At 38.5% G+C, this 13,862-nt stretch overlaps 1 protein-coding gene across 1 annotated transcript in view; it reads right to left on the bottom strand.

Annotated features, from left to right (window-relative positions):
- Positions 1-549: 549 nt before the first annotated feature.
- pard6a (par-6 family cell polarity regulator alpha) overlaps positions 550-13,862 on the bottom strand; it is a 40,621-nt gene continuing 27,308 nt past the window's right edge. The window contains exon 3 of the mRNA XM_063004589.1: positions 550-1,683. Coding sequence (XP_062860659.1) covers positions 818-1,683 — 866 coding nt within the window. The 3' untranslated portion in view covers positions 550-817. The remainder of the gene's footprint in view (positions 1,684-13,862) is intronic.

Raw genomic sequence — 13,862 nt, 5'->3', positions numbered from 1 at the left:
ACCATGTAAAAGCTGTTGTGACACATTAATTGTAGCTTTGACCAGATTTGGCACTGGTAAACATACAGAATTCATTTAAATGAGGGCAAAATGCAGGACAAACAAATTCATTGTAGTGTAATGAAATCCAGCAGAAACCAGTCCCATGCAAATCGTTAACACACAGTATTAAATATTACATTCAAGAACACTTTCTGATGAATGGGAAACTGGAAGATTCTGTAGAGCAGCAGCACATTTAGAAGCCATGGCTAGAATGTAATCTGATGGTGTGTCATGAACAGGAGTTCTGTGTAGAGAAGTCACGGAATATTTGCATAACAATCACTACTGATCTGGATCTCTGTGCTAGATGTGCATATTTCTTCTTAGTCATCATTCTCACCATGTTACCATGCCAGTCTGACATGCAAGCAGCATGGCACCAGCATTCCAAGACCAGCCAGTGTCTCTGTCTAAAGTAGTTTCTTCATCTCTTAAAGAACACTGGTTCCACATCTGTGTTTAGTGCAGATTAAGATCTGACTCAGTCATTCAGTCTGGCACAGTGACAGTTTTTTTTCTTGATATATGAGATAAATGACCTTAGTATTGAGATAAAATTAGACCATAAGGCACTTCTATGAGGTGGCACACATTGTCCAGAACAAGGTTGCACTCAACCCTTATTAACTCCTTTTTCATCCCCCTTTTCCTGCCCTTGAGTCCTAAGGGAGATCAACATCTTCAGTACCATAAAACAGTGCATTTAGCCTTCACATAGTTTAATTGTGCATAAAGTCTTCATATAAATCATCTAATATGATTACAGGGTTGTTCACAATGTAATAACGTTGCCGTCCTCTCTCATGCTCTCCTGGCTGCTGCTCGTCTTATGGGAGCTGCTGTTGTGTGTAGGTGTGGTCAGTGAGCTCTGAGAGCTGCTACTGGGCAACGAGACGCTCTGAGGGAGAGACCTCTGTCCAAAAGCACCCAGTGATGCAATGCTGTGGATGCCATTTCCATTGGTCAGATGGTGGGGCTTATAGGAAGGCAGATTATCACTCTCAATGATGAGATCGGATTCATCATCATCGCTATCTTCTTCCAATACACTGTTGCTATACTGGCTAACAGTTTGAGAAGCAGGGCTGGGGATGGAGTCCTGGGAAACTGCAGAACCTGCGGAACCAGCAGAATTTCCAACTGAGTTTTTGCTGCCTCTGTGCACAACGTTGTTGCGCTGGTTGGCCGGCTTAACCGTCACAATTAGATTATGGCTGTTGGCCACCATCATGTCTGTCACCTGATCCAGCGACTTGCCGGCCACATCAATGCCGTTGACTTCCAGGATCTCATCGTTGACTCCGAGCAAGCCAGTGCTTTCGGCCAAGCCTCCCCGAACCAGGCGGGAAATGAAAACACCAGGTACTTTCTCTACACCCTGCTGTGTGACACGAACGCTCACACCGTCACGGATGTAGAAGCCCAGAGGTTTATGGGTGCCGTGCTTGTGCAGACGCACACGCCGGTGAGTTTCAGGCAGAATGTCCACGTCGATGATGGACGAGATCTGGCGAAAGTCCTGTGGAAGGCTGATCAACAAGGATGCCTTGTTTTTTTGTTGGGCGGCGCGCAGGCCTGGCAGACCCTTCTTTCTTCTCTGCAGAGAGTTTGTGCCAAAGACCACAGGCTCTTCCACATCTGAAAGACCAGAGAAAAAAGAGAAATTGGCTTAACTGATGAAAAGAAAACATTTTTCTTCATGTCTTAATGTGAGTCATGCGCAGAGGGGGTTCACACTAAAATGCTGCACTGGTACAATTAGCTCTGATTAAATGTGATAAATAGGACCCACTTATTAGTTTATGGCAAACCAGTTAATGAACAATACAGATGTTAACAACTAATGACATTATAATCCAAAAATAAGGTCAGGAGGATCTACCACAGCAAAGCAACAACAAAGTGAATCACAATAATAATGATGCTAGAAGATGGATGGATGGGTGGATGGATGAGTTCAAACGTGCTTGCAATAAATCTGTCACAGAAATCTTAACCCAGGTTCATCTGAACCCAGTTAGTCTTACTAATCCTGAAATTATCTTGCAACAATAATAACCATTGCAGAACAATGTGAAGGGAAGGTGGTTTAATTCTGGGTGGGACAGTAGATGTAAAATCCTATCCAACACTTTATAAAGGTGGAGCGCCAGTACCATAGGTTATTAAAATGGACTGTCTCTTAGACCTAGCACATCAACTTTTGCCTGTTATAACCATGGATGTAAGCACTCATGAATAATAATCTCAAAATAACTCGCCAGTGTGAAGTTGTGCCTAGAGAACACATATAATGTAGAGAACGCATTAAATGCGGTACAAATGATCTTCTGTATAGTTGGTGTAACATTAAAAAGTCTCTGTTCAGGAGATAAATAATGGTCTTTTGCTAATCATTTGCTAAGGATTGATATTTCAGCTGAACTCTATGCTTACGAGACAGGTGATGCAAAAGGTAAACTAGTGTATCAAAACACCACAGTAAGAACTGAATCAAACAGTAAACAATTCATGTTTGTTCCCTAGGTAAAGACAGCACTCAGGTGGTGCAGCGGTAAAATTACACTAGTCCACTGCTGCTGGGATCTAGGCTTCGAATCCTCAGCAGTGCTATCGACTGGTTGTGCATCTACATACTAATATGACACTGGCTGTGTCTGAGGGGGAATAAATACATGATCGGTTTGAGACATTGTTTTGCTTGTTATTTAACGTTCTTGTTTTTTTTCTGTTAATGTTTATGTTACGTAGCTCCGCTCTTTTTCAGAGCTGTTCACAGGCAAATTTTTAAAGACTTGCAGTAAAAATGAACCTTACCCTTACAAGGCCAAAAACTATTTAGGTTAATATGACTGGACTGTAATTTTTATTACATATTATTTTATTAGGCATCACTCATTTACCTTGGACATTTGCTGAGCTAATAATTCAATAACTAATATAAAGAGACTGTCAGACAGTATTAACATTTGGAGAAATGGGAATGTTGGTGCAGATCATAATGAGTAGTGGAAGTGTTAATTAATTCTTAAAAAATTTCTACTTATATTCAGGCATGCTTAATTATATTTTTATGTATGTGTTATTTAAAATCGCAAAAGCATTATGTAATTACATAAATTTACCTCAGAATTCAACATATTATATCAACAGATATAACCAAATGAAAACCACAGAGAACACAGCTAATAGCACAAAAAACTAAAGCCTAGATTAGGTATCATTCTTAATTCCGTTCTCATGAGATCACATCTAGCTTATTCGCAGACATACTGTAGTGTAAGCAAGGTATGAAAGTGAGCAAGACTTAGAAACATCACTGTAGAGCGACATGGAGAGGAAATAAAATAGGTTTGATTATTTTATGCAGCAGAAAGGATTTGCAGCTGACTCCTTGGGGAACAAGAAAAACGTCTTACTGAGATTAGGTAGGACAGCTCAGTGGGGAAGAGAAACAGGAAGTCATCAACACCTTAATTTCGATAGGTGATTTGCCTGAATGGTTGCATGAATATGTTTGTGTTTATTTCCAGCACTGCTCTTTTATTATGGAACACAGAACAGAAGTAACTGATATCTAATATAGGACAAGAATACCAAAAACATCTCTGTCTGTCTGACAGTGCTGCACAAAAACAAAAGATACTTCATTTTACAACCCTGTCTCAAAAAATTTGATATTAATATGATATGTTTACACTCATACAGGGCGTATATATACTGTCCATATAAATCTCTGGGTTTTTTTGTCTGTTAAATATATGGGCATTCTTGACAAATTGAATACATTTTCTCATAGTTAGGGATCACCACAGTGGCTCATTCGTCCGCATATTTAATTTGGCACTGTTTTTATGCCGGATGCCCTTCCTGAGGCAATCCTCCTATTTATCCATGCTTGAGACCGGCACTATGTTCATGTTACGCCAAAAGTCTTTTGTATTTGTGAGCTCAGTCTGGGATTCAAACCCCAGAACTCAGACACTTCTGTTACCAGTAGCATTATGCCATGGCAGATTACTACAAAGTCGAAGAATTACAATGCCTATTTATATAGTATTTAGGGCTAGGCATGGGTAATAAAGGACCGGAATACTTCAGACTAAAGGTTTTTGTACAGATCTTAGAAAGCATGCACACTTTTTTTATAATCTTTGCCAACTTACAGATGCTAAGCATGATTTTAACCATCTGTGCCATCACTGTGCCCCCACCTTGCACAAAGAATGGTTGATCCTAAACCCCTAAAACAGAGCAATTAAATAAATTAGGCTGTTTGACCACAAATCCTAGAGGGGTCAGTGCTGGATTACTACATATCCAATTCATTAGCATGGTGCTCTTCACATCTGATTCATTATTGGAAAACTTTAGAAAACCAACAAGAAAGGGGAGTCTGAGTGGCCGCACTCTGAACCAGGCTTTAATGAGAAGTGACACATTCTAATCAATAGATGGCCAGGCTGCATTGATTCGAGCAAGGACAACTGTGTGTGTGTGTGTGTGTGTGTGTGTGTGTAAGTGTGTGTGTAATTTATGTAAGTAATTTCTAATCTGATTATATAATTTATTTAAAGTAATACACATGTAAAGTAGTTTTACAATCTAATCTCTCCATTCATTACATACTGACACCTTTCCTTGTACTGAGAAAGAATGGAGAAGCCACCAACTGAAAACATACATAATGCCCAAGGGCAACACAAATTCAAATTTGCAATTGTTATGCATGAACATTAAAGGTCTTAATCCCTTTAAAGGTCTTTGCCAGCCTAAAGCTGACAAATGTCTACCAGTTCTTACCTATTTACATGTAGCACTACTTACATACATACTACATACATACTTACATACATACTACTTACTTACATGTCTTTGCATTTACATGCTGAAAATTATAATTTTAAATGATTAATTATCATTTAAGGGTGCAGTGTACTAAACCAAGCAGGTGTGTTTTATATAGGCTATCAGTTGAAACGTCTGCACAATGGCAAGGCAGTAAAGATGCCTTAACAGTAACTACTGGACTACTTTTTCATGTAATCTTCATATGATTAGCCCAGCTTTAGAGTGCAGGTTTTGGAGCAGGGGCTTTTCCCCCTTTTAAGACCATGGTGAAATGCAGCTCTCCTGACTGTGGACGAAACAGCTGTACTGAGAGCTTTTAATTTGTAGTAGACCTCAGTTACTGACAGTTTGAGTTGTCCAAAAGCCGTTTCCTACACTAGTTTAATATATTTTAATTTTACAGCTTAAGTTCACAGTATATATTACTAGTAAACCATGAAATACTGCTGTTTTATTAGTATTCTGGTTAAGCAGTACTTTCAGTTTCAAAAAGTCTCTAAAATGATCAATCACAAACATCATACAACATATAAACATTGTACACATAGTTTAGATTATCGGAGCATGTATGTCTGTTTGTGGCACTTTTAAAACTGTATGGTGCTTTCATTATGAGCTCTATGCATAGCGGGAGCCTAGAGCTGCCTGTCTCTCTCCATTAGACTGAGAGGCTGGACTCCCGCCGAGAGAAGAGCTGTATGTGTTATTAAAGCTGCTTGGGGCTGCAGGGAGGGGCGGGTGAAGGGAAGGAGTCTCGGACAAACGGCCAGACAGAAGGGTTACAAAATAAGATGGCCTGAGGGATTGTGGGGAGTCCATGCGTCACCCACATCTGTGTGAACTGAGGGAGAATTGCAGGCTGTATACTCTTTACTTTATGTGGTAGGGTTTTTTTTTCCTGATCATTTAAATAAAAATACAATACATAATGTAAGGACAAATTGTGGATGGTCGGAGTGATCACGGTGCTGTAAACAATTTTAATTGATGTGCTGATGTAATGTATGACTGAGAGATCAGAGACTAATGCAGAGAGCACTTAACGCTGATGAAGAGACCATTTGTACAGAAACATATACTGTGCGTTCAATGGTGTCCACAGCTGGCTAGGTACCTTAAAGATCACCTTTAACTTATACGCACCAATCCCATCATCTGGACGTTACATAATCGCAGGACACTCCTCACAGAATCTACTCATTCACTCTAATTCACTCAAATACACTCCACCTCGCCGCCAACCACGAGATAATGCAATCAGAGAGGATATGAGAAGGCGGTAAGTCAGAAAAGGTCATAAAGCAAGATTTGATTCAGAAACCCCCTGCCAAGCACACACACACACACACATTCTGATCATAATCATAACAATGTTACAGAAGCTTTTATAAAATTACCCCTGTCTGGAATGGCAGAGTACTTACAATAATGCAGAACATACAGTGCTTTGTCTGTGGAATCCCACAAAATTCTAGCACTGTATAGTAGAGATGGGACGATCGATCGGCTATGAATCGGTATCGGCCGATTTTTAATCAAAATATGCTATCGGCGATCGGCGATATTTCCTAAAAGTAGCCGATCCGATCGTGTGATATATAAAGATCACGTTAAGTTAACAGCTCAGTGGATTGATCCAGACTTTGAGCTACGAAGCACCAACCATCACATCACCATTCATCAACCATCGTACAGAAACCACAGTGAAAGCTCTTCATGACCTAAAATAACATCATTAACGTTGTGCATCATACATACGATGTAATTTTGCTGATTGTAATATTTACTTTAAAAAGATAATTCAACCCGGTCACATCTGAGTCGATTCTATCAGCACGTTATATAAACTCCTGGTTCACTTTGGTAAATCGTAAGCGGTTCTTACTTGTGATGTAGATGAGAACAGAAAACGTTACAGAGCCAATCAGAGGCAAAAGTTTATTCATTACCAAATTCGTTAGTTCAGGATCATCTGCTGAACTTTTAGCTCCTTAGACGGAACGAGTCTGACGGTCGGTTACAGATCTGTGGTAATAGCAGTTTAATTAAGCTTTTTAATGAAGCTTTTTAATGTAAGAGAGTCACACAAAATGTTCTGTAGTAGTTGGTGTTTATTTTAAACCACGACATTTAATTAATAACAGTAAACACGGAGAGATAACTGAGAAGAGAAACTTACGCTTCGCGAAAAATGACTCGTGAATCAATGAATCACTTATAGCGATACAGTGAACAAAGCGTCTCTTCTAAAGGCGCACACACACACACAAACGCGCGCGCCCTGTACCCTGTATTTGCAGTCAAGTAAATTCTACTTATTGCACCATTATTTAGATCATTAAACAATCATTAGACACATTACATCACAGACAGTCCAGACAAATAATTACACTCATACCTCCTACATTATTTTAACATAAAATTTTAATAATTGATAGCATGATTACCATGATATAAAAATATATATACCCCTACTACTCAATTATAGTTGGGGTTTTTTCCACTGTCCACAACAGGATGCATGCAAGCACAGAAAGACCAGACAAATAATTACACTCATACCTCCTACATTATTTTAACATAAAATTTGAATAATTGATACTCTAGCATGATTACCACAAACATATACAACCCTACTACTCAATTATAGTTGGATTTTTCCACCATCCACCACAGGATGCATGAAAGCAATTAGATCTATTTTAGGACACTATTAAAGCTGATAAATTCACATCATGAAAAATAATTCGTGACAAAGAACACCTAAAAAGGTTTTGTAAGGTGATTATCAATGAAGCATAAACTTGATATCACCAGAAAAAGAAAAGTAGGCTATTTGTGGCTGTTTGTGCTGAATTAAAAAAAAGCAGCAGGAACGGTTGTGAGAACTGGCTTTTGGACTTCTTTTGTCTGGATAGTGCATTTCGTCTTTGGTCCGGAGCACTCAGTGTCCATTTCTTCCAAAAAAAAAAAATCTAAAGTACTGATTTGTCTGACCACAATACACGTTTCCACTGTGTGATGGTCCATCCCAGATGCTTCTGAGTCCAGAAAACTCAATGCTGCTGGGTTAACAAAAGGCTTCTGCTTTTAACAGTAAAGTTTTAAGTGCCATTTGTGAATATAACTCAGTATTGTAGCGGTTAACAAAGATTTACCAAAGTAATCCCTTGCTCATGTAGTCACATCAGCTATTGATAAATGGCAGTTCTTAATGCAGTGCCGTCTGAGGGATCGGAATTCACTGGTGTTCAGCTTTGCGCTCTACGCACTGAAATTACTCCATATTTCTTGAATCATTTAATGATATTATGCATAGTATGAGAAACATCATTATTAAACATTTCTAAGATTTTCTAAACATTGGAGTATCTGACTTAAATTGTGCTATCCACTGACTGGGTTGGGTATATTATTGTGGAGGGTTAATACCTAATAACTTATGGTAATGAGGTGACTCAAAGGCTATATAGTGTTTTGAAAAGTTATAAATCATTGATTAAACGAGTAAAGCGGAAGTGCCATTTAACAGATATAACCCAGTGTCAGCTACAGCAATTAATAAATCTGAATATCATGTAAGTACTAGGAGTGAAAATGGCTAACATCGTTTATCATGCTATAAATTGTTTGATGTATAAAGGTTAAAAGGATTGCATGTCATATTTTTTGCTTGGTGCTAGATGTCTGTATATCAAACTATATGTACAAGCCAGATCAGGTGCACTTCTTTAGATTGGTTGAAGTCATGCACACTGTACTAAGCAGTTCCCTACAAGTGACGTGCACAGTGCCGATAAAGTGCTCCGTATTAGCACTTTCTAACAATTTAAATCAACATGAGAAAACCAACAAGTTCCGAAGAGACAAATAGTGGTTAAGACTGAACACAATGTGCATCACAAGAGGAAAAGCGGTTGTTTGTTTGTTTTTATAACTCCATGTTATCACATTTATGATATTCATTCATTTATGATTCATTTAGGATGTTTTATGGTGATGGTGTCTGACATTCTTCACAAAGTGTGGTGTCTTCTTCTAATATTAAGTGTTGGTGTGTCATTCTGGGATGGCCTATTCTACATCTAGTGTGGATAACTTGGTCTTTAAATTTTCCATAATGTATTTTTGGTATATTCCTGACACTGGGGTAAATCTCGTGTAGTGGAAAAGTGGTTGCAAATAGAAGCTCTCTCACAGAGATGGACTGGATGTGACAAGACAGTCCTCCAAATTACAAATAGTACATTAACCCCAGAACTGAAATGAACACCTCTATGACTCAGTCTCAACCAATACTGTATATTGTTAATTTTACAAAGCTATAATTTATGGCTGGAATGCTCTTCAGAAATCTATTTTGGTAAAGGTCAATGCACAAGTTTGCATAAATTAGTGTCAAACAAAACACAGACCCCTGAACAATGAAAAGACCGTATTACCTGCTTGCAACAGACAATGTCTGAACCTAACTATTAAATTGTGCCCTATGATGCAAGCACTCTGTCCTGGTGTTTATTATATTTCATTATAATGAATCCATACTTACTGCTAAAATAATATAAAAATGTGGTAAATTAATGGATAACGCAATTGTACCTAAACTAATAACACACAGTAATGTACAATGTTTGAACTTAGTATTTACTGCAAAATCTAGGAACTACCAAAAGATTTGACATTTATTTTTTTCTTGCACTGTTCAACATATAAAGATGTTTGGCAGATGTCTGGCAGATGATATTATTATTCACTACTCATACATTATTGAAAACTTCTGAAGAATTCACTCCTGCAAAACAAGATCAGATACTTTTTTGTTTTTTCTCTTGGATTCTGGAAAGCAGCAGATAACAGGTTTCATTAATAATTACAGGAGGGAAGTGAAGATCACCTGGATTGCTTTCACTCACCTGCTGCTGGTGCCGACTGTTATAGAGGTAGTAATTTGATGCTGTTGATAGGAAGCTGCTGAAAGCATTACTTCTCTCCTATTGCATCTAGCCCTGAATCCCATTACATTGTGATCCTACAATGTGATGATGTTCTACATCACATGTTTTAGACTCCTGTTTAGACTCATGTTAGGATGAAGTGGTTTATAAAGTTGTGTGAAAAAATATAGAACAATTGGTACACAAGTTTGACAATATTTAGAAAAGTGTAATAATAATGTAGCTATCATAAAGCCTTCTACCCCACCCTTCTAAATATATATTATTTCATTTCAGAAGTTCAGCAATGTTATTTCTTATGCAGCAGTACTATACTATTAATTCTCAAACCCTTTTCCTTTTGCAAATTCCTGTAAAGGCTGATCTGTTGGAGATTACAGTCCCGGAAAGGCGTGGCAGTCTACAACATGTCAGACATACACATGCAACACACCCCAGCACACTCCTGTTCCTGAGTGTATGACCTCCCCTTGTGCTAGCACCTTCTGGAGGATGACACTCAGCCATATGGCCACTATAGACATTGTGGACCCATTTGCCCTACTGACCATATTTTATGTTGTCTTAAGGTGTTCATACATCAGCAGCACTATGCAAAACCAAGCTTTGTACAATTACTGATCATTAAATTTGTTGGAATATTCCCTCAAAACAGAACATCTCGTAGAAGTGGATTTACATTTTGTTAGAATGATATAAACAGATTAAGATTCAATCGCTCAAAAATTTTTACTGGTTTAACCACGTTTCTAAACACAAAACAATTGATTCCATTTTGTTTTGTTACTTTAATTTCAAATACGTTAATCTACATAAACATCAAAAAAAACTTGTAACTATGGAACTTTGACCATTAGTTTATATACTTATCATAGTTTGCAGTTAACACTGATGGCACAAGACAACTTTTAACTAATTTCTTTTTTGTATACAGAATAATTAGCCATAAAGGTAATAAAAGTGTACACAGAGTACAGGTCGACGTACACACAGTACACAGAGTACACAGGTTTAGTCGACGGGATGCTAATTAATTAGCCCTTTCCTAGAGATAAGGGTTGTCAACCTTTCTAGGCTTTTGCCCCTAAAAACTCTCTTCAGGTTTGTGGGACATGACATAATCTTGTAAAGGATGATCAGACAGGCAGGGATAAGGACCAGTTCTAATCCTAAACCTCATATTTAGATACACACTTATTATCAGAGAGGCAGGGATAAGGACCAGTTCTAATACTAAACCTCATGTTTAGATACACACTTGAAGTACCCCCTTACTGATAAACAGCTTAGCCTTGTGTTGTGTTTCTTTCTACTATGTTAATTTGCAGAGCTATGCTAGTGCTAATATAGCTATTGTTTAAATCCTGTTCATAAGTTCATCAGAAATTAGCAATACTTGAAAATTCAGTTTGCATTTCATAGGCGCTAGTAGGGTTATATTTATTTTTGTACATTTTTAATCTTTAAGTGTCTGATATTCACAGAGCAATGCATTCACGATCTTTAAATCTAGTGCACACTACATGACTACATATGTTTAAACTACAGGACTTCATGGCTTGCAAAGAGACATGTGGTGACACATACTGTCTGAAATACACTGTAAGGGAAACTGTAAGGTAAAGGTAAAGCTTCTCCACAATCCTACATCAGATGAAGCTGGAAATGCAAACACACAAAAACAGTGTTTGTTGCATTTACTTTAACTTTTATTTTATTGCAGACAATATGAACCCAAAATATTTTATTTGTTATTATACATTAATTCCGGCCATTTTCATGTCAGGTCTGCAACACATTCCAAAAAAAGTTGTGGTGGGGGCAATTTAGGGCTGGTAACGTAATAAAAAATAATAATAATGGTGTAATTTCAAACAGGTGAGGTCAACAGGTGATTGTAATCAAGATTTGGTACAAAAGCAGCATCCATGAAAGTCTTTGGTGAGCAAAGATGGGCAGGGGATCTCCAGACTGCCAACAAATGCAAATTTTTTTAATGTTTAAAAACAATGTTCCTCAGAGAAAGATTTGCATATTTATCCCTCTAGAGTACATAATATCCTAATACAATTTAAAGAATCTAGAACAATTTCAGCGTGTAAAGAGCATAGGTGCAAGCACTCGTGACCTCCAATCAAACAGCATTGCGAGACCTGTCATTTATCAATAGCTGATATAACCATATGGGCACTTTGGCAAACCTCTGTCAAGCAAAACTCTGGGTTAAGATTTCTTAGGAACACTACCAGAAGCTGGTGTCTGGCTATGCATCTCGTTTGCAACAGGTCTTAACAGTGAAAGGGGGCGCTACAAAGTACTAAAAACTTTAAGTACTTACACAATATTCAGATTAGGTTTTCTAATTCTCCTCATGACTTCCTATTAAACAAAGGACAAACAACACAACATCACCATTGTTCAAAGTGACTCTGATAAGCTATAACTGGAAGGTTAATGTAAATACAAATGACTTTAACTTCCCTAATGTCATGTTCACTTCCTCTGAGGCAAAATAAAGGTTCTCAATTTTATAACTCATTTGTCATGCCAAACTGTTTTACAGTATCGTCCTGTAGTGAGACAAGTATAGTAAAAAGTTTCCATAGATCATGACTGACCATATATATATATATATATATATATATATACAGGGGTTGGACAAAATAACTGAAACACCTGTCATTTTAGTGTGGGAGGTTTCATGGCTAAACTGGACCAGTCTGGTGGCCAATCTTCATTAATTGCACATTGCACCAGTAAGAGCAGAGTGTGAAGGTTCAATTAGCAGGGTAAGAGCACAGTTTTGCTCAAAATATTGCAATGCACACAACATTATGGGTGACATACCAGAGTTCAAAAGAGGACAAATTGTTGGTGCACGTCTTGCTGGCGCATCTGTGACCAAGACAGCAAGTCTTTGTGATGTATCAAGAGCCACGGTATCCAGGGTAATGTCAGCATACCACCAAGAAGGACAAACCACATCCAACAGGATTAACTGTGGACGCAAGAGGAAGCTGTCTGAAAGGGATGTTCGGGTGCTAACCCGGATTGTATCCAAAAAACATAAAACCACGGCTGCCCAAATCACGGCAGAATTAAATGTGCACCTCAACTCTCCTGTTTCCACCAGAACTGTCCGTCGGGAGCTCCACAGGGTCAATATACACGGCCGGGCTGCTATAGCCAAACCTTTGGTCACTCGTGCCGATGCCAAACGTCGGTTTCAATGGTGCAAGGAGCGCAAATCTTGGGCTGTGGACAATGTGAAACATGTATTGTTCTCTGATGAGTCCACCTTTACTGTTTTCCCCACATCCGGGAGAGTTACGGTGTGGAGAAGCCCCAAAGAAGCGTACCACCCAGACTGTTGCATGCCCAGAGTGAAGCATGGGGGTGGATCAGTGATGGTTTGGGCTGCCATATCATGGCATTCCCTTGGCCCAATACTTGTGCTAGATGGGCGTGTCACTGCCAAGGACTACCGAACCATTCTGGAGGACCATGTGCATCCAATGGCGGTGCCGTGTATCAGGATGACAATGCACCAATACACACAGCAAGACTGGTGAAAGATTGGTTTGATGAACATGAAAGTGAAGTTGAACATCTCCCATGGCCTGCACAGTCACCAGATCTAAATATTATTGAGCCACTTTGGGGTGTTTTGGAGAAGCGAGTCAGGAAACGTTTTCCTCCACCAGCATCACGTAGTGACCTGGCCACTATCCTGCAAGAAGAATGGCTTAAAATCCCTCTGACCACTGTGCAGGACTTGTATATGTCATTTCCAAGACGAATTTACGCTGTATTGGCCGCAAAAGGAGGCCCTACACCATACTAATAAATTATTGTGGTCTAAAACCAGGTGTTTCAGTCATTTTGTCCAACCCCTGTATGTATATATATATATATATATATATATATATATACAGGTCCTTCTCAAAAAATTAGCATATTGTGATAAAGTTCATTATTTTCCATAATGTAATGATAAAAATTAAACTTTCA

Source organism: Trichomycterus rosablanca, chromosome 11 (assembly GCF_030014385.1).
Source record: "Trichomycterus rosablanca isolate fTriRos1 chromosome 11, fTriRos1.hap1, whole genome shotgun sequence".
Lineage (NCBI taxonomy): Eukaryota > Metazoa > Chordata > Actinopteri > Siluriformes > Trichomycteridae > Trichomycterus > Trichomycterus rosablanca.
The sequence above is the reverse complement of the archived record's forward strand: the minus strand, read 5'-3'. Positions and strand labels throughout refer to the sequence as shown.